Source organism: Pipistrellus hanaki (genome assembly GCF_964339955.1).
Source record: "Pipistrellus hanaki genome assembly, chromosome: 13".
Lineage (NCBI taxonomy): Eukaryota > Metazoa > Chordata > Mammalia > Chiroptera > Vespertilionidae > Pipistrellus > Pipistrellus hanaki.
In genome coordinates, this window is record NC_140515.1 from 41,138,307 (window position 1) to 41,160,005 (window position 21,699).

At 45.6% G+C, this 21,699-nt stretch overlaps 2 protein-coding genes across 3 annotated transcripts in view; both read left to right on the plus strand.

Moving 5' to 3' along the window:
* Positions 1–21,699, plus strand: part of RAB5A (RAB5A, member RAS oncogene family) — a 410,882-nt gene that overhangs the window by 76,164 nt on the left and 313,019 nt on the right. The gene's annotated exons all lie outside the window — the stretch shown is intronic.
* Positions 1–21,699, plus strand: part of KAT2B (lysine acetyltransferase 2B) — an 88,729-nt gene that overhangs the window by 9,691 nt on the left and 57,339 nt on the right. For both annotated transcript variants that reach the window (XR_014796694.1, XM_084902968.1), the window contains exon 2: positions 16,705–16,831. Coding sequence is in view for 1 of the 2 variants with exons in the window: in XM_084902968.1 (XP_084759094.1) it covers positions 16,705–16,831 (127 nt within the window). In the remaining variant the exon portion in view is untranslated. The remainder of the gene's footprint in view (positions 1–16,704; positions 16,832–21,699) is intronic.

A 21,699-nucleotide genomic window follows, 5' to 3' on the forward strand; every position in this document is an offset into this window, starting at 1 on the left:
CCCAGGATGGAAAGCATTGGATAGGGACAACTTGATAAGATGAATTTTAATGAGGCTTTTGAAAGAAAAGATGGGACTCGGAGATTCAGGTGCACTGGGAAGAACCCACGAGGCCAGGACAAGAAATCAGGGAGGTGTGTCTGCTCAGGCAGGGGGAGAGGCAGAAGGTGGTGGGTGCAGGGGCCTGTGATGTCACAGCCGGGGGCATGCTCAGACCGCAGAGTTCTTGTCCCCTGATGTCTGTATCCGTGAGTCCTTTGCCGGTAAATATCCATGTGCAGTTCTGCTGTCACCATCCTGATTCTGGAAGGTGACTGCAGTTATCCACGATGTCCTGCTGGGCCGGCAGAACCACACATGTGGGGACCTAGGGCAGGGTTTCTGGAAGACCGGGCAGAACCTAGTACATAAAACCCCAGTGGACACGAACACCTCTGTGATAGTGACAGTTTATCCGAGAAAACTTGTATAAAAAAATATGAGATAAACTTATTAGTTAGTGGAATTACAGGGACCATCCACTTATCAATGTTTCCATAATCGATAGATTTAACACAGTTGAATTTTCATCTTTTTTTTTTTTTACTTGTGCGTGCACGTACACAGGGGCATTATACCTATTGCCATTCAGTTGTTCATTTGGTATTTATTCCCACTGGCTGCTTCCGAAGATTTCTGATTAGGTAGCTCCTGCCCAAGCTCCTTACGACAGTTCATCCCCTGGTGATAACTGAAATGGAATAGAATCCTGTGTGACATTGAATGGCGTTCATCTCTGGCATGTAATTGCGCCTGCCGGTACCCCCTGTGCCGCACACGCTTCTTCTCCAGGTATTCGCGCGGCTTGTCATATTTCAGTCTGTTCCCAAGGGCCAGTGTCTCAGAGAAGCCTTCCTGACTAGCCCACCCCCTGCCCTGGATCCAAAATAGCATCTCATCTCTATGTATGATCTCACCTTGCTTTGTTTTTCCTTTACTGCGCTTATCAATTCTCGGAAATCACACATATGTTTTATTTTCCCACTTTGGTATATGTGCTGCTAAAGCAAGCACTCACATGAACATTTTAAATCATTTCTTATATGTTTCTCTTATGGCAACAGAAGCTCCATGAGACTATGACTTTGGTTCATTCCATATCCCAGGTCCATGGACAGAGCCTTATCTACAGTAGGTGCTCAATACTTATTTATTTGATGAATGTGTTGCTTCACACTCACAGCGAATTTCATATTCACCCATGAGATTGGAGGGAGGAAAATCTTCTTTTAAAAAAAAAATATATTTTATTGATTTTTTACAGAGAGGAAGGGAGAGGGATAGAAAGTTAGAAACATCGATGAGAGAGAAACATCCATCAGCTGCTTCCTGCACACCTCCTACTGGAGATGTGCCCGCAGCCAAAGGTACATGCCCTTGACCGGAATCAAACCTGGGATCTTTCAGTCTGCAGGCCAACGCTCCATCCACTGAGCCAAACCGGTTAGGGCATGGAAAATCTTGTCTTAAAGAGGATTTTCAGAGAGGTTGAGTAACTTGCCCAAGGCCATGTGGTCAGAAGCAGGGTAGCACTGAGTAGCTGAGTGGGGTTCCCGTGAACTGTGGACTGCATGACCGGTAGTGCTTGTCTGATGGCTTGGACTTCTGCTGTAAGATGGAACACGGAGACGTCACACCCACTTTGTTCCTTTGAATCCTCCTCTGAGAAAATGAGGTCACCTTCTCTGACCACCGCTTCCTTTTCCTTAAATGAGAAATTCTCACAAGGAGGTCAGGAGTATTGTGAGACCAGCGAGTTAAAACCTGTGAGGTTAAATGTATGCCATAGTCTAAAAGTCCACATTATAGTAGTGAACCAGGAAAAAAAAAAATCAATTGCCTATAAAGTCTTGTTTCCTAACTGCATTTCTTGTTGCTTTGCTTCCTGCTTTAACAAAAGGCTTGCATAGGCTTTCTTTAATTGGTTCTTCTGTTTGCATTCAGAGGCCCAGACTCAGGGCTTACTATGTTGTCAATCAGGAGATGAATGCGTTTACTTTGGGGGGAAAAAGTGTGAATACTATCTCTAAGGATCGACTTGGAATAATAATACCACCTAACCTAAGGAGAAAGCTTTGAGTAATCCCTTAAGTGACCTCAGGGGAAGACGTGAGGATGCGCCCATTAATCCCACCCCATCCTCTTCAGTCCCCACGTGCATTGCGCGCTCAGCCTTCTGCGAGGCCTCTGCATAGGTATGCAGGAGAGTCCAGAGGCACAGCCGGGAGACCTGAGTAATATCATCGCGCCTGATGGTGGCAGCTCTAATTTGCATCAGCCTTAACAAGCTGGTGTTGAAACGGAATGGCCGGATGCCAGGGAAGCTAAGGTCAGCGTACTTTGAAATAGCAGAGTGAGTCATGTAACCCAGGATTTGCACATACCCACAGGGCTCCCTGACTCACCCCACATCTCCAAGGGATCACGTTCATGAGGATTGGTTAGGTGCCTGTGCCCAGCCAGTTCTGTCCTAGGTGTGTGGTGGGTAACCAAAGGAAGGGAAAGTCACTTAGAAGTCCCTCTCATCTTGCTGGGGAGACAGACACAGGAGGAAAGAAAAATAGGAAGAGGATAATCAAGCATGAAGTCCGTGGAGAGAGAAGCCATCCTGAGCTTGGCTTCTCCAGGCAGGTGGAAGTGTAGGGGTGAGGCCCAGCCCAGGGTGAGCGAGCAGTACCCAATGAAGAAGCAGAAACGGAAGTAAGACTTCACTCAGCATGGCAGAGGTGTGGGCCTGCAGGACAGATGGCCTGGGTGTGAATCCCGGTGTGGTGAGACCCCGGAGGCGGGATTTACTTACCCTTTGCAAGCCTCAGATTCCAAGGCTGTCACATGGAGGTTGTGACAGTTGTCAACTTTTTCCCCATTCATGCAACAAACTGTTATGTAACGTGCCAGGCGTTGGCTTGGATGTGGGGGATACAGTGACAGATGGGCCCTCACTCTTGCAGAGCTTGCTTTCTGGGAGCAGCAGCAGCAGACAGTAAATAAGAAAATAACAGAGAGTGGTAAGTGCCACCCACAGGATGAAAACAGAGGAGTAAATGAGAGCTCCTGGGGGAGGGCCTTCAGATGAGTGCCAGAGAGGCCCCTCTGCGGAGGGGGCAGGGTCTGGGGCCCGAAGGAAGCTCGCAGGGAGGGTGCCAGGTGGGGCATGCGAAGACTCAGGGCCAGAAAGGGCTTGGTATGTTCTGGAGCTGCCAGGCAGCCATTGTGGCTAGATGGGTCGGGAAGGGGGTGGGAGGGCACGTGTAGGAGGAGAATGGGCAGAGGCCAGGGGGGGCCAGGTTGCCCAAGTGTAACTTTCACACCGTGAAGTCATCCTATCTTTACTTCCGACCCATTCTGACACATGCGTAGCAAGACAAAAAAAAAAAATGTTCGTTGCCCTAGGCCAGTGGTCGGCAAACTGCGGCTCGCGAGCCACATGTGGCTCTTTGGCCCTTTGAGTGTGGCTCTTCCATAGAACACCACGTGCGGGCGTGCACGTACAGTGTGATTGAAACCTCGTGGCCCATGCGCAGAAGTCGGTTTTCAGCTCTCAAAGGAAATTTCAGTCGTAGTACTGTTGATACTTGGGTCTGCTGCCTGATGAGTTTGCCAACCATTGCCCTAGAAAGTTCCTTCCTGCTCCTTTCTATTCAAATTCCTCTCTCCCAGAGGCAACCGCCGAGCTAATTTGTGTCATCCTACGATAGTTTTGATATTCTATAATTGCATATAAATGATATCACATGGTACATTATTCTTCACTCAGCCTAGTGCTTTTTGAGATTCATCCATGCTGTTGCATGAACTTAATTTTTTAGATTTTTGTTGCCGAGGAGCATTTTAGTTAGTTTACCCATTCACCTGTGAGGGACATCCAGGCTGTTTTCAGTGGATTCAGATTAAATCTGCATTTTTAAAGCATCCCCGTTGGCCGCGTTGGGGAGAATAAAGCCTACAAGAGGAAGAGGAGAAGCAGGGCCAGTCGGTGGCGTCACTGCAGTCGGGGTGTGCGTGGATAGCGGTGCTTGGCTGAGGGTGGCAGGCGTGGAGGGGTGAGAGGCACACAGTTTGGAGCTCTGTTGTAAGTGTAGTGGCGACGGGTTCGATTTGCAGTTAGAGGGGGACGTGTGAATACAAGACAGACATGAACTGATGTCTAGGTTGCTGGCCTGAGCAACAGAAAGAGGATGGTAGTTCCTTTTACCAAGATGAGCAGGACCATGGGGGAAGTGAGTTTGGTGTGGGTGGGGGTCAAGAGTTCCATTTGGGATGTGTTAAATTAGGTAGGTCTCGCTTAGTAGTCAAGTGTTGTTTTGATGATAAAATGAGATTACTTAGCAGATTGGTCCAGTATCTAGAACATTCTAAATGCTCAAGACATGGTAGCTATTACTAGAGTTAAAAGCAGTGCCAAATCATAATTATTGAGCTTACAAAAGAAACTAACCAAGTTAAAGAAAAATGGGGGGGAAAAATGAGCAAATAGGAATAGTGAGAAATGGGATCCACAATAGTGAGAAATAGGTAAGGAAGAAATAAGTCAGTTGATAGAAGGTTTTGAATCTCGGGCAGAAAATTTTGAGCCGAATTTGAGAGATTCCAGGGCACTTGAGAATAATGTGCCTTTGCCCTTTAAGAAGGAGGGGATACGAGATATTTAGAGTGCCAATGAGGAGTTCTAGGTTTTGGCTCCTTGCTCCTTTGCCAGCTGGGTGAACTCAGGCAAGCCACACCCCTTCTCCAGGCATTGAATTACTTGTCCTATGGGCTTGCAGGGAGGAGAAAATAAGACGATGCAGGCCAAAATTTTCTTGGAAAATATCAAACAGAAATGCGCAATATTCCCCCTCCACCCTCTCCCCCCCCCCCCCCCCCCCAGTTGAGTGATGTGTTAGACAGTGGGTGCTAGAAAGAGGGCTGGGCGTGGCAATGCATTGCAAGTGGGGAGGAAGCTGTGCCTTTGAAGGGGCTGTTAGGGCCTAACCTGGGTCCCTGTGAGAATGGACAAGGCATATGTCCGGGAGACACCCTGAAAGAAGAATCAGGATGAGGGTCCTGAGTGCAGATGGACGGAGCCTCAGGAGCTGGGAGAACAGGGATGCCAGTGAAGAGAACAAGATGGTTGCGAAGGAGGTGTTGGAGTTGAGGGCAAGCAAGCGTCAATGTAAAACGTCCTGGGCAGACATGCCTGAGGCAGGCAGTTGGGAATGTGGACGGGAGGTTCTGTTTTTCAGGTTGGACTGGTTATGTGTAGTTGCGAGTCATCAGCCCAGATAAATGACTGATACCATGAGATGGTGAGCTGCCCCAGGAAGTGGCCTAAATGGTGTTTATTTTGCTCATCCCGGTTGACGTGGTGCCAAAACGACAGGCTGACGAGTGAAAAATCCTGTCCGTCAGCTGGTTGTCTGGGCTGCTCAGTGTCAGCCAAATAGTTTGACAAATCTTTCCAGTGTGTCAGGCTGAGCTGACTGCTTTGGCAAGTTCACCGATAACGTCTTGAGTTTAGATGTGTGTGTGTGTTTAAAGAGATTCCAGGGCCCTAGCTGGTTTGGCTCAGTGGATAGAGCATCGGCCTGTGGACTCAAGGGTCCTGGGTTCGATTTCGGTCAAGGGCATGTACATTGGTTGCAGGCACATCCTCAGTGGAGGGTATACAGGAGGCAGCTGATCGATGTTTCTCTCTCATCGATGTTGCCAACTCTCTATCCCTCTCCCTTTCTCTCTGTAAAAAAAATCAATAAAACATATTAAAAAAAAAGATTCCAGGAATTCTTTTTTTTTTTTTTAATTGTTTATAATTTTCACCCAAGGACATTTTTTTCCATTGACTTTTAGAGAGAGTGGAAGGGAAGGAGAAAGAGAGAAACTTGATGTAAGAGACACATCGATTGGTTGCCTTCCACTTGTGCCCCAACCAGGGCTGGGGATTGAACCTGCAACCCAGATACATGCCCTTGACTGGGAATCGAACCCGCAATCCTTGGGTGCGAGGGCTGATGCTCTAACCAGTGAGACATCCTGCCAGGGCCCAGGAAATTATCTTGGATTTAGAGTTCTGGGTCACTGGTGTCTTGGCCCTGCTGTCACTCAGGACCTCGTCAGACCCTTTTGGGGGTGGTGCATGTTTGGGTTTGATCCTAGAGAGGCGACTCAGATATAATGAAGGATCTGGCCTCCCCTAAGATATTGAGTAGCACTGGAGTCATCCTAGCACCTTCTCAGATAATGCCTGAGGGTCCCAGGTCATTGATTCAGTCTGACCTGATTTTTCCTATATAATAAAAGGCTAACATGCAATTCGACAGAACGGTGGAACAACCAGTCGCTATGGTGCGCACTGGCCACCAGGGGGCAGATGCTCAACACAAGAGCAACCTCCTGGTGGTCAGTGCACTCCCACAGAGGGAGTGCTGGTGAGGGCAGCGGTGGTGGCGGGAGCCTCTCCTGTCAAAACAGCAGCGCTAAGGATGTCCAACTGCTGGTGTAGGCCTGCTTCCCTCAGGGCTCCCGGGGGAGGATACAGGCCAGGCTGAGGGATCCCCCACCCCCCAGTGCACAAGTTTTGTGCACCGGGCTTCTAGTTTAGCATAAAGAGGACAGCTCCTTATCCACCTCCAGTCCAGGCACTAGGACTTTGTCTAGGCAGGGCTGTCCCCATGGTGTTCTGTTGCTTTGCTGTTGGACTAATCTTAGCATGGTGGGGGGGGGGGGGGGGCGGGAGCTCTCAAGTGGGGTGTTTGGTTTGCCCCAGGTCATTTCTTCAAAACTCCATTCTCTTTCTGTATCCTTGACCACTCTCTTCAGTTATTTTTGTCTCTTGTGGCTTTCCAGACCCAAATGGCACTCCTAATTAAGGTGTTCAGAAATAAATCTGCTACCAAGTTAGAAAAGGGTGATCTTTTCTTCCCTTGGAGTCTGTTTTCACTTTCAGTACTGGGCATATCTAATCTCCTCCCCCACTCCCACTTCCTTCTTTCCACCTGTGCCAAAAGTCCCCGGATTTCTCCCCCCCCCCCCTCATTTTTTAATTAAGGTATTATATGTGTACATATCTTACCATTGCCCCCACCCCTCACCCCACTCCCATGCATGCCAGTCCCTGGATTTCTAAAACCCCAGCTTCAAATCATAGTTGGATGGTGTCTGCTGGCCTTCCGTGTACACCTGGGTGACTGGAAGGATTGTCTCCCAGGGGAGAAAGAAACGGGGTTGATGTCCCGGAAAGGATGACCTCGCCCTTTCCGCTGAAGGATGTGGAAGGATAACGTGGGGAGAGGGGAGCAGTGGTGATACTCGCATCCTCCAGACCAGGGGTCTTCAAACTACGGCCCTCGGGCCACATGCTGCCCGCAGAGGAGTCTGATCCAGCCCGCCAGGTTTTTTGGGCAGTGAGCGCAGCCGAGGTGTTACAGTAGGAATTAGTAGTTCATATAGTCCGGCCCTCCAGCTCTCTGAGGGACCGTGATCTGGCCCCCACTTTAAAAAGTTTGAGGACCCCTGCTCCAGACTCTTTTCTTCCCCTTCACATCTTGGCTCCTCAGTGTTTCCTCATTTGGGAACGCGTTAGAAATGCAGAACCTCAGGCCCCACCCGAGCCTGCTGAACCTGAGTCTGCACTCCACACGGTTTCCTAGGGCATTTCCTGAGTGGGTTCCAGTTCGAGCAGCAGGGTTGCACATCGCAAGGGCCTTGCTCACACGGCTTCCAACGCGGTTCGCTCGCAAAGAGAACATTCATCGCAATCACAGCCGCATAGGACAGACTGCAGGTGGTGGTGTGCTTTTAACATGGGATTAAAAGATTTTTATCGGAGTGATACATGCACTCCACTAAGAGGGAAATTCAGGCAGCTCACGCACGGTGGTAGCGAATGAAAATGTAAACCCTCTTTCCCCCAGCCCTCCCCATCCCAGTCTCACTCCTCACCCCCTCTTAGTCATTCCCAGAAATTATGAGTCTCCCCTCCCTCACCCTGAGCTGTAGCATGAGGGTAAAGAATTTTTATTAGAAGTTTTTTTTTTTTCTTTTTTATTTTTTTAATTGATCTTTCACAGAGAGGATAGGAGAGGGATAGAGAGCTAGAAACATCAATGAGAGAGAAACATCGACCAGCTGCCTCCTGCACACCCCCCCCACCGGGGATGTGCCCGCAACCAACGTACATGCCCTTGACCGGAATCGAACCTGGGACCCTCCAGTCTGCAGACCCACGCTCTATTCGTTGAGCCAAACCGGTTTCGGCTGTAGCTTATATTTTATATTGCAATTCAAGGAGGGGAATTGGATTCACTGTAATTCACTGTAATCCACGTTAGATTTCAACTGAGTGCGAGTGAATTTTCGAACATGCCAGAAAGTTGGATGTCAGCAAGTCAAAGGTGTTGAGGGAGGGAGCCCAAAAGCAACACCAGCCACTCGGCCTTATTCTTAGCAAGTTTTGGTTGTTTCAGACTAATTGTCAAAACAGGGCAACCTACTTTATGACTCCCTTATGACTCTCTTATTTGCTGTTGCTCTCTGGCCCGGGCAAATGTTGACAATGGAGGTATGGCCACCTAGACACTGGAACTTATGCTAGTTTTTTTTTTTTTTAAATATATTTTTATTGATTTTTTACAGAGAGGAATGTAGAGGGATAGATAATTAGAAACATCGATGAGAGAGAGAGACATCAATCGCAGGCCGACGCTCTATCCACTGAGCCAAACCAGTTTCGGCTGATAGTTTTTTTTATAGATCAGAAAAGGACCACTTTGGGACCACATTGCAGAAGATCCGTAGTTTTGAAGTGCTGATTCAGTTGCTTGTAATTCTTACATTTTTATAATTTTTTAAATTGATTTTTACAGAGGGGAAGGGAGAAGGATAGAGAGTTAGAAACATCAATGAGAGAGAAACATTGATCAGGTGCCTCTGGCACACCCCCTACTGGGGATTGAGCCCCCAACCAAGGTACATGTCCTTGACTGGAATCGAACCTGGGACCCTTCAGTCCGCAGGCTGACACTCTATCCACTGGTTAGGGCAATTCTTGCCTTTTTATTTTTATTTATTTTTTTAAAAATATACTTTTATTGATTTCAGAAAGGAAGGGAGAGAGTTAGAAACATCAATGGTGAGAGAGAATCATTGATCGGCTGCCTCCTGCACATCCCCCTCTGGGGATTGACTCTGTAACCCGGGCATGTGCCCTGACCAGAAACTGGACCATGACCAGTGGATGCTCAACCACTAAGCCATGCCTGGCTGGGCAGTTCTCGCCTTTTTGAAAGACAGTTTCACTAAGGTATAATTTCTATGCCGTAAAATTCTCCGATTTTAAGTGTCCAGTTCAGTGGTTTTTAGGAAATTGACCGAGTTGTATAATTATCATAATCCGGCTTTAGAAAGTTTCTGTCACCCCCAAAATACCTTTGCATTCATTCGTGGTCAACCCCATTTGTGGCCTAGCTCCAGCCTGCTAATGTACTTTCTATCTCTATAAATTAACCTCTTCTGGACATTCATATGAATGCAGTTATACAGTCTGTGGTCTTTTGTGACTGGCTTCTTACACTTAGCATGATGTTTTTTGAGATTCACCCACGTTGTAGCATGTATCAGCATGTCATTTTTTTTTTTTATTGCCAAGTGATATTCTAGTATGTGGATGTGCCACATTTTGTGTATGCACTCACCTGTTGATGGACAGTCAGGTTCTTTCCACTAGCTCTCTGCTCCGGGTTGGACACGATGTGTACCTTACAACTAAAATAAAATGTTTTTAAATGTGAAACATAACTTTACCACGTGACCTGGCAAACCCACTCCTACCCGTTTCTAACCCAAGAGAAATGAAAGCATGCATCCACACCATGATTACACATGGTGCAATCGTTCATCAGTGTGGAGTTGGGCCTCACTGTTGATCTGGTCCTTGACCTTAAGGGTTCTGTCATTGTGTAGCCTGGGTCAGAGAGAGAGCAAAACAGGGTGAGGACCCTATACCACCCCAGGCCCAGTTATCTGCCTGCACTCAGTTCTCCTGCAGGGTGCACTGAATAAAGCTCAGGCAAGCCTCTTAGATCCTCAGAACCTCAGGTCTTCCGAATAATGGGAATAATTAATACCTTCCTCACACAAACACTCAAGCACATGTCTCATTGTAGGTGCTTACTACCTGTTGAACTCACAGTTCTACTGCATAAATTTCCTGCCGGCGTATTATTCTTGCTGTGGGACATCTCTGTCACCGACTTAAGTATTCCAGTAAATAATGACTTCCCAGTGTGTGAAGCATGGCAGAATCTTACTAGACAGCTTGGCTGTCTTTCTTTTGTCCTGGATGTTACCCAAATAGCTTCACACCCATCTTACTCATTCACACCGAGTGAACTGCGGGCGCCCTGCTCCCCTGTCTGTCATCTGGGTCACGATCACTCCTTTATCCAGTTTGGCTGCCTTCTCGCCATCCATCCTGGCTTCTGCCTTGTCCTATGACAAAGCCTGTTGTATTCTCTTGACCCCTAACCCTGGATCCTGTGGTGGCACAAACATTTTAATCCTAGCCCCACCGAAAACAGTGCGGTGGCCTTTCCTTGTGTGGCTCTGTCCCTTCTACAGGGAGGGACTTGATCTGGGGGTAGTAGGTGGAGTCATCCGGGCAGCCTTCCCCTCCTTGAGCCTGGGTTGCTCGCTGCTGCAGTAATTGGCTTGGCAGCAGCACATTCCCTGAAAGGCTGTCCTGCAGCTGGTACTCTGTTAAAGCAGCAAGGCCGTTCCCCTTGGGAGTTCTCTGAGACGGCAGCTGTCTTGCCTCATTAAGCAGAGACACGGGGAGAGGTGTTTGGAGGGGAGACCTCTTATCTCAAAGAACAGAGGCTGGGCCTGAACATATGGACGGGAGATAGGGAGGCCAAGGCCAAGGGCATGGTGGCAGCGATGTGGAACATCTGGCGGGCAATGCTTCGCTGGCAATTAAAGGATAGCGCTTGAATGCTTTCTGAGGGACTAAGTGTGTCCTCTTTAGTAAATTGGGCAATAAGTCCCACATGCATTAAGAATGTTAGGCACTTGGGCTTCAAAGTGTTGCACTTGTTGGAAGTACTTTTCATATCCTACCCCAAAAACATTCTTAAAACAAGTGAGCCAAGCTATCTCAATGGGGAAGATCTTGAACCACTTAGAACCACTTAGGAACTGTGGGACTGTTTTGTGTCTAAGTTTTGTTGGGGTCTGTAGTGAAGACTTGGGTTTGGGGCGTGGATTCCTCTTAAACTCTAGTAGAGTGGCGTCCAATAGGAATATAATACAAGCCACGTGTAACTGAACATTTTCAAGTCGCCAGGTATATTAGTTTTCTGGGGCCACCATGACGAATGATCACAAACAGGGTGGGTGAAGCAACAGAAAGTTCCTTAATTCACAGATTTGGAGGCCAGCGGTCTGAGTCAGGGTGCCTGCTGCCCTGAAGGCTCTGGGAAGAATCCTTCCTTGCATTATCGTAGTATCTGGTGGCTCCAGGATAATGTCATCTCAAGAACCCTAAGTAGCCTTCATCAGTTTGGCTCAGCGGATAGCGCGCTGGTCTGCAGACTGATTCTGGTTTAAGGGCACATGCCCAGGTTGTGACTCGACCAACCCCCCAGTGGGGGGTGTGCAGGAGGCAGCCGATCAATGATTCTCTCTCATCATTGATGTTTCCATTTCTCGCTCCTTTTCCCTTCCTCTCTGAAGTCAATAAAAATATATTTAAAAAGAAAAAGAACCCTAAATATGTTTTTAAATCAAGTCCCATCCTAAGGTTCCAGATGGACATGAACTTTGGGGGACACTGTTGAACCCATTACACATTAAAAAAAAAATGAGAAAAACCAACAGTTAAATTTAATTAATTTCATCCTTTATTTAACCCATTACCAAAATAGCATTATATCATGAGATATATATATCTCATGAAATTCTTCATTATATCAAGAATTTTTAATGAGATATTTTAGTATTTTTTTTTTGGGGGGGGGGAGTACTAACTCTTTGAAATCCAATATTTTAAAAAAATATATATTTTATTGATATTTTACAGAGAGGAAGAGAGAGGGATAGAGAGTTAGAAACATCGATGAGAGAGAATCATCAATCAGCTGCCTCTTGCACACCCACCACCAGGGATGTGCCCACAACCAAGGTACATGCCCTTGACCGGAATCGAACCCGGGACCTTTTAGTCCGCAGGCTGTCGCTCTATCCACTGAGCCAAACCGGTCTCGGCTGAAATCCAATATTTTATACTTACAAGTGCAGCTGACCTTGGGCCTACCACCTTTCAAAGACTTGGTATCCACGTGTGGCTGGCTGCCATGTATTGGCCTGGCTGGAGTGCTGTGTGTCTGACAAAGCTTCTGTACGCCTCAGTATTTGCCCTGTGTTTGCTCCCTCCCTCTTTTCCTCTCTTGCTCCCTTCATCCTCCTCTTTTTTTTTTTTTTCTTTTTTTTTTGGGGGGGGGGGGGGAATTTTCTATTCATTCTGAAAAAGTCTCCATCGTTCTGAACAAAAGAAATAAAAATCTACTTGGTAAAAGCTACTGGGGTCCCAAGACTCAGTGGAGGGAGCAAAGTTAGCCAGCTTTGAAAGAAAGCATTCAGTTACATTTTTAAGCCTAAGTGCTTATTGTTGGCAAAATTCATCAAACACATCCATAAGTGTGGCTGATGTTTGGGATGTAGCATTTTTATGTTGAGCAGGGGAGATGCGAGGCTTTATTATGACAAGTCTCCCTGCCAGGAGATGCGTGACCCACCATTTATCTGCCCCCGCGAAGGCTGCCATTGTTCTCTGCCAAGTTAAGACAAAAAAATGGCATAAATTTCTTTCTGGGCTGATTGCTGTGAGCCTGTTGCAATAATGAAATTAAAATTTATAAATCTTTTTAAAAAATCTGTGTTGTCTCTCCAAGAATTGCAAGCTTGTTATTTTTTTGGCTTGGATCTCAGTGAGAGAATAGAGGCTTTATAAGCAACTCTACAGGGAGAAATGTTTTGGATCCTTGAATTCTTAAATGTGATCTGTGATAAGGATGTGGTTTCTACCATCCCTCTTTCACCAACTGATTTATGCTGAGCTGTTAGTGTCATCGGAATTTTTTTTCCTCAGGTGGATCAATGTTAAAGAAAATTAGCAAGCAGCCTGTGAATATGAATATCGTAGAGAAGAATACATAGTACAGTGTGAATGTCCCTTCCCCTACCCCACTCTTGCCCCCCACATAAGTATGTATCTATTTAGTTCCTCTATATATTCACATACATATATATTTAAATTGTTTACTCACGTATTTTTTTTTTTTTTAAACATTCTATTGATTTTTTACAGAGAGGAAGGGAAAAAGATAGAGAGCTAGGAACATCGATGAGAGAGAGACATTGACTAGCCGCCTCCTCCACACCCCCTACTGGGGATGTGCCCACAACCGATGTACATGCCCTTGACCGGAATCGAACCTGGGACCCCTCAATCCACAGACCGACGCTCCACCACTGTGCCAAACCGGTTTCAGCTACTCACGTATTTTTAAAAAATATATTTTTATTTCAGAGAGGAAGGGAGAGGGAGAGAGAGATAGAAACATCAGTGATGAAAGAGAATCATTGATAAGCTGCCTCCTGCACGCCCCCTACTGGAGATCTAGGCCACAACCTGGGCATGTTCCCTTGGCTGGAATCGAACCCAGGATCTTTCAGTCTGCAGGCCAGTACTCTATCCACTGGGACAAACCAGCTAGGGAAACTCATGTATTTTTAAAAAACATAATTACTTTATGCTATGTATTGTTCTATAGCTTGCTTTTTTTTTTTTTTTTTTTTGCCATTCACCAGGACTTAAGACATTTTCCATGTCAGTACAAACAGCCTTCTTCTCCATAAAGGTGGCATAATAGTCTGTGGTACCAATCTATGTAATTTCTTAAAAGAATATATTTTTATTGATTTCAGAGAGGAAGGGACAGAGAGAGGGAGAGAGATACATCAATGGTGAGAGAGAATCACAGATCGGCTGCCTCCTGCATGCCCCCTACTTGGGATTGAGCCCGCCCGCAATCTAGGCCTGTGCCCTGACCTGAAATTGAACCATGACTTCCTGGTTCATAGGTCAAAGCTCAACCACTGAGCCACACGAGCTGGGCTAGGTTGAATTTTTAAGATAAATATCATAAATAAAAAAGGAAGGGTAAATTTATTTATAATATATTTGTTTAAAACGATAATTTAGGAATTTTAAACTACATATGTTCTGTCCTCTTCACAAAAATCCTAGAAAATGCTATCACAAAGGAGTTATCCCCCCCCCCCCCCCCCCCCCACTTTCCCCCTTCCCCTCGGTCACACTGCTTCTGGTGAGCCTCACTGGTCTCCTATCTCATAGCGCAGCAGGCACAATAGTTCCCAGGCTTAGACTGCTGTTTTCCACACTCCAAGTCTCTGGCTATTACAGTTTTTTTTTTTTTCCTTTGAGGTTTGACCTGCTGTACTTAATTGATTCGCTGGGACTGTTTAGTCATCATTTTTATTTCTCTAACCAACGGCCTTTTGGGAAAGGGCACTCAGATCAAACCAGCAGCTCTGAAACGCTGGAGACTTTGGGAGGCCCTGGACGTATATAGTTATTCCGCTCTTACGGAAGGCGTGGTCCCCAGTGGGGCTGGTCCCCTCTATTTCTGCAAACACGGTGGGGCTTCTCTCTTGGGTGTAAGTTCTCACCAGAGTCTTCCTCGAGAACACAGCCTCTGAGATCCTTCCAATCGCAGGAGAGGTGGGGGGCTCTTGGCAGAGAATTTCAAAAGCAATTGGGGGAACAGCCAGGTCCTGCCCGATGCCTGGCCACACCAAAGAGGGTGAGTTGCGCATCAGAGGTGGTGCTGCTGTGGCTGCTGATGGAGGTCCTCCTCTCCGTCCAGCCTCTCCTTGTTCGCGGTGATGAACTGTGAAAAGCCATCAGGTTAGGCTGCCTAGATTCCCAGGGCCCGCTGGGAAGGGTTTTCCTTCTTCCACCTTGACCCTTCTTGCCTTGCCAATTATTTATTCTTGTTACGCTTCACACACCTACACACGTCAGAAACTGTCCCTGTTTTTGGGAGAACTTTCTGTAGGAGGTCAAGGCAGCAGCCATTCTGTAATTTTCTACAAGTCAGACTTCCGCTAACTTCAGCAGTCTGGAGCACGGCAGGGCGTGGGGCGGGGAACCATTGCAGGGAGAAAAGACCTCAGAGGGTACAATGATCTAACACAAAGCCCAAGCACAAGAATCTATGCAATTTGTTTTACAGGCCAGTGCTGTCCAGTAGAAGCAGAATGCGAACCATATGTGTCATTTTCAATGTTCCGGTAGCCACATTAGAAAAGCGAAAACAAACGGGTCAAATGAACTTTTAATGTCATTGTGTAACACCATGTATCTAAAATACCGATGTTTCAACATACGATTAATGTGAAGATGACTAATGAGGCATTTTATTTCATTTTTGCACTAGTCTCCTGAGCCTGGTTTGTATTTCACATCTACAGTACAATTCAGTTTGGGCTAGCCACATTTTCCAAGCACTCAATGGCCATCTGCGGGGCTAGTGGCTACCATGTTGGACAGTGTGCCTAGAAGGCTCTCACCCAGAATGAGTCAGCACCTGCTACATGTTTATTCTAATGTTTCCTGGTTTCCCAACCACAGCAGAGTTGAAGTAGTCAGTAAATGGGAGACCCGTGGAGTGGTGATGCGTAAAAAGAATCATAATTAGCTAGAATCATTCAATGCAAGCACGCTAGCCTGTCAATCCTTATGACCCCGGAAGTATTCAATGTGGCAGCGTGGTAGAGTAATTGAAGATACCTGCTCTCTTCCCATGCTTGTCCTCCACTTCCTAACCCAAGTCACCACATAAAGGCTCAATCCCATTCACTGTTCTCCAAGAAGGAAGGTAGGGGCGCGTGTGAAGGCGTTTGTGGAAAAGGTGAAGGGATGTTTCCACCAGGTGTTGCTAAAATAAGAGGGTTGTATACGGGAGACCTAGGAAATGGACACAGGTAGAAACCCCAGACTGCATAACGGGGCCCTCTCCATTCCTAAAGCGAGGCGCCCACAAAGGACTTGGAAGAGCCTGCAAGGGAGTGTGGCTTCCACTGGGTGTGTCCCTCTTCATGTCCCTTGGCTGCTCCCTAATTTTATTTCCACGGGTTTCTCTTCTTGTCCATGGGACAGACCTGCCGCTGGAGCCTTGGAGTCAGCAAGGCTACCCCCTGGCCTGCCGCCCCCCTCCCCTCCCCCGCTGTGTTCAGGGACCTCAGGAATCTGGCTAGTCGCTTTCGGAAGCTTTTTGGATGGATGCCCTGGGAACGGACCACTCCATGGGTATTTGCTTGGGGCATTAGTGCCAATGTGTCCGTGTTTGCTGTCTGAGCTGTGGTACTCAAGATTCCAGCCAGCAGAAAACCCACAAGATGACAACAAATCCCAAAATGCTCGAATTGGACACCCTTCTTTGTGTTTTCTCTCTATTTGTTGCTTGTGCTTGTTCAGAAAATTGTAAAGTCAGGAGTGGAGAGGGTAGGTGTCACAGAGCCAGGGTGTATCGTTCTCGCGTAAAACGTCCAGTGTGTTCCTGCCTGTAGCATAATATGGTCTCTCTCTTTTACTCTTTTTCTTAGGCCGAGGAGTCATGTAAATGCAATGGCTGGAAAAACCCCAACCCTTCTCCCACTCCCCCCAGAGCCGATCTGCAGCAGATGATTGTCAGCCTCACAGAATCCTGCCGGAGTTGTAGCCATGCCCTCGGTGAGTTCCCCCAGCTTCCAGGACACTCGACCGATGTCACTGAGGCCGGAAAGTCCTAACTTCCATGAGTTCCGTGGGCTAGCCAAACATGCTCTGTGTGAGGCAACAACAAAAGAGTCTCTTGAGTCCCATGGATTCGCCGGGAAGGGAGGGAGGGCTTCGTGTGAGAGACAAGCCCTGCACTGTTTGCCTGCCTCTTCCCGCCCCCTCCAGAGCCGCACTGGGCTTGGGGATTATGGCCAGATAAGATGAGCGATGGGAGACCGAGGTAGAGTGATGTGTGAGGTGTCCTGATTCATTCCGATGGGGACCTGGGAGTCTTTGACCCCTTAGGTTGAAACCTCAACCAACTGGTTTGTTGTCTTCTTATTGTTCCTATTTTTCTGATTCCCTGGACTTTTCTGGAAATGCTTCACTTGATCTCCATATTCTGTAGTTTCCTGCAACTGGTAGCTCTTTCTTCATAGGGCTTGTGTTCTGTAAATGTTTACCCGTGTTTTCCCTTTCAACTCTGTCTGTCCCTGCGAGATAATCATTGTCCCCGTGGCAAGAGAGACTCTGCCAGGGTTACTCAACTGGACTGTGCTAATATGTTTCTTGTCCTGTAAATAGTTTTAAGATAAATATTTTTTTAAGAAACTGCATTTTGTTTGAGTAGAACAAAGTTAATGGATAGTTTTCCCTATGAGATATTAAAATTGCAGTTCATAAAGGATCTTGGAAGATTATACGTGTGCTTTTGCCTCTGTTATACAGTGCCCCAAAGAATGTCTTAATGTCCAGTTTACTGTCCACTCTTGCAAGGACATACTGGGCAGAGTGTTCTCACTAAAGGGGCATTTTCCGCCTGACCATTTATAAGCAGGAGGCTTCTTTATGACATCATCTTTCCCAAAGCTTCCAGCTGATATCAAATGGTACAGCATCGGCCCTCAAGGTCAGCGTGGTCTGAGGTTTTATTTTGTACTCAGCTGGAGCGTATCTCAGTACTCACAGAGCAAAACAGTAGGTAGCGTGATCTTCCCAGGAACTTACTGTACTGGAGAAATCTGAAAAAGGAAGCTGAGAAGATGGATCTCACAAAAGAAGTGAACACACACATAATTACATCATTGTGTTGATTTAATTGGTGTCTAACATAATGCAAGTTCTGATTTTTTCCTCCCCTAAGTTCTGATTTTTTATGCAGCCCAGTGCAAAGGAAAGATTTCAGAAATTACAGAAACAACTTTGCTTATCGCTAACTTTTTTTCCACAATTGATCCCTGAGTGAGTGCCCTTTAGACTTGCCTCAGAAAATATGATGCAACTAGTGGCCTGGTGCATGAAATTCGTGCACATTAAAAGGGAATTAATTAGAGGTAATATTTTAATGCTGCTGTTTGCCCTTTCTCTATAATAGAAGTGTCAGAGATAAAAGGAAATTAGTAAAATATATATGAAAATCTCCCTCCTGTCAGAGTCTGGGGCATGCTGTGGGACCTAGAGTCAAGTCCCTGCCACCACCTGCAGGCACTTTGAAAACACAGACCCGGCTGGCCCCACCCTCATTGGGTGAGACCCAGACCAGGCCGGACCCACCCTCATCAAGCCCTGCCAAGTGGTGGGTGCAGCCTGAGGTTCCTTGCCCCAGCCTGGCACCATGCAGCCTCAGGTCCCTGCTGTTCTGTCATGACCTTACAGTGTCTTGGCTAATTTGCATATCTTCTATTATTTAGATAAATAGATAGATAGATAACAAGCTGGGCTCAGGAGCTCCTTAAGCACTGGGCTTGAGCTGTATTTGGTGTGATTGGGAAAATTCGATTGTCCTATACCAGTTAACATTGAAAAACAGTCTTTTTCCTTTTTTTTTTTGTCTTTTAGAGCCTCTTGGCTGAACAGATTGTCTCCACTCTGAGCATGTAAAGACACATGAACACTCAAAGGCAGAAATAGTCTTTTACAAAGAAAAGCCAACTTTGTCCCTTTCATATTTTTTATATATATATATAAATCAATATATATTTTATATATATAAACCAATATATATATTATATATATAAATCAATATATATATATATATATATATATATATATATATATATATTGATTTCAGAGAGGAGCGAGAGATGGAAACATCAATGATGAGAGAGACTCATTGGTTGGCTGCCTCCTGCATGTCCCCCACTGGGATTGAGCCCTGCAACACAGTCATGTGCCCTGACTGAGGATCGAACTGTGACCTCCTGGCTCATAGGTGGACGCTCAACCACTGAGCCATGCCGTCTGGGCCCCCTTTCGTGTTTCTCATCAGACTTTGACAATATATAATAGAATGGGGGAAAAAAGGTATAGATCCTTTTACCTGGAAAATCCATGCCAAAAATTTAACCTACTTGTAAGTTAAGATGTACCTTCAAATTTAACCAAGGGGACAATTATTATGTACTTATTCGTGATATTAAAAACCTGGAAACAACTTAAACTTCCCAATGTAGGAGGTAATTGGTTAAATTAGGAAAATCTATGTTATGAAATTTAATATGGCCTTTAGAAAAAGATGTATTTGTCTACATAGAAAGATATTCTTAGCATATTCTTCACCAAAAAAAGCAGGCCATAAGCCAGCTTAATTGGAGGTTTTATAATTTAGGAATTAGAGGGTCAGCCAGCCCGAAATCAGTACCTGGCTGTACAACCAATAGCTGTGAGTTGGAGCATTTTACTTAATCTGCCTGGACCTCAGTTTTCTCTGTTCAAAAATGGAGTATCTACTGCATAAGATTGTTTTGAGGATTAAATGAGATAACACAATGCAAAGATTTTAGAACAGTGCCTGGCAAATTAATGTATTATTATGAGCTCTTCTTCCACTTAAAGCAACCGATATGAATTCCGTGCAGTTTAAATAAGAAAACAGTGTTTGTAAGATGGGTACCGGGAGCTCTCAGAAGCTGAAAACAAAAGGAAATGGGGTTTCAGTAGAGAATCTCAGCGGCAGAGATTTATGGGCCTTCTGTCCTGCTGGATGATTTTCTTCTGGCTGCTTCCATCCCTATGGCTATTGGTTCAGGACTCAAATCCCCAGATTTGAGGACTGGGTGCAAAGGGGATCTGACTGTTGTGGTGCCTGCCACATGCCTGCCTCTCAGGGTGGCATTCCAAAATGCATGGATATTGACTCAAGAACAACATCATGAGTATAATCTCATTTTATTAGCCTAGAAAATACGAAATATTATAATATATATATATATTATATATATTATAATATATATATAAAAACAGGAAAAGATCTGGAAGGATGTATATTGAGTTGCTGACAGTGATTTACTCAGGGTTTTGGGGTTATTATAGACTAGAGGCCCGGTGCACGAATTCGTTCACGGGTGGGATCTGGCTGGCTCGCCCTGGTGGGAGCTGATTGGGGCCGGGCCAGTGGGGGAAGGGAATGTAGGAGGTTGGCTGGCTGGCCCCACCCTCGATCGGGGTGGGGCAAATCAGGGGCAGGAGCGGTGGCCGCTGTAGTGCATAGCGACTGGTTGTTCCAGTTGCTTGGCTTTTATATATATAGATGCTTTCAAAATAATTTCCCTTCTTCCTTTCTTCCTCTTTCCCCCACTTCAGTCTGCTTTCTTAGGATTAAAATATCTTTATCTTTTCAAGTACTTTTGGAATTACTTCCAGAATGTTATTGTATCTTAGTATCAAGGCTGTAGAAAACCTTTTTTTCTGAGATTATGCTTCCTCCAACCCACCTCTTCCCTTTTAAAAACTTTTTATTAAGGGAAGTTTCAAACATATGTAAAAAGGTAGAAAGAATAGTATCAAGACAATAGAAAAACCTTTTTCCTGAGATGAAAAAGCTTAAAAAGCTTTTTATTATGGAAAGTTTTACATATGTAAAGTAGAAAGAACAGTTTAATAAACTACTTTCTACCCATCACTTCATTTACTTTTGCCATTTACCTACCTCTTTTATTGTCAGGGTATTTTAAGCAAGTTCTGGACATCTTTTATTATTCATTCAAATTGTTTTTTAAGGATGGATATTTTATTTATACATTTATTTATTTTTATATACTTTGCAAAGTGTTCCTCCTCCCCTCCCCCCAATTTCCAGTACCCATCAGGCACCATACATAGTTTTTACAATATTATTGGCTATGTTATCTTTGCTATACTTTACATCTGTGACTATTTTGTAACTACAAATTTGGCCTTCTCAATCAATCCCTTTACCTTTTTTTGCACCCAGTCCTCAAACCCCCTCCCCTCTTCCAATCATCAGTCTGTCCTGTGTATTAATAAATGTGTATCTGTTGTGTTTGTTTGTTTATATTGTTCTTTAGTTGCTACATATAAGTGAAATCATGTGGTATTTGCCTTCCTATGACTGACTTGTTTTACTTACATGCAGATTACTTCTCAGTGATTACCTACAGAGTACAAGTTGGGATCTAGGGAATTCTGTTAAGCATCATGCAAGCCTTGATTCTCAAATACCTTTCTGTTTGTATATGCTGTTATGTTTTCACTGGCACTATTCTGAGCATGGTTAATTTAGTCCCCAGTAATACACATGTGTCAATGTGTAATGCTGCTGGACTTGTCAAAACAAAACGTTCAGGCTCATCGATTGAGATGATGTCTAGTCTATTGATTTGCTGTCGGGCATCTCTTGGCTCAGCTGTACATGTTCTTTTGACAGTGAGCTCTGGTTTCATGTGGTCTCCCGACAGTCACTTCCATCCCAGGCATCCTTGGCCTGCTGGAATGTGATGCTCGCCATTGTCTCCTGGGTATGAAACACAGGACTGACAACAGTCCGATCACGTGGAAAGAACATTCAACGGGGAGTTAGGAAGTAAGGATTCTAGGCCTGG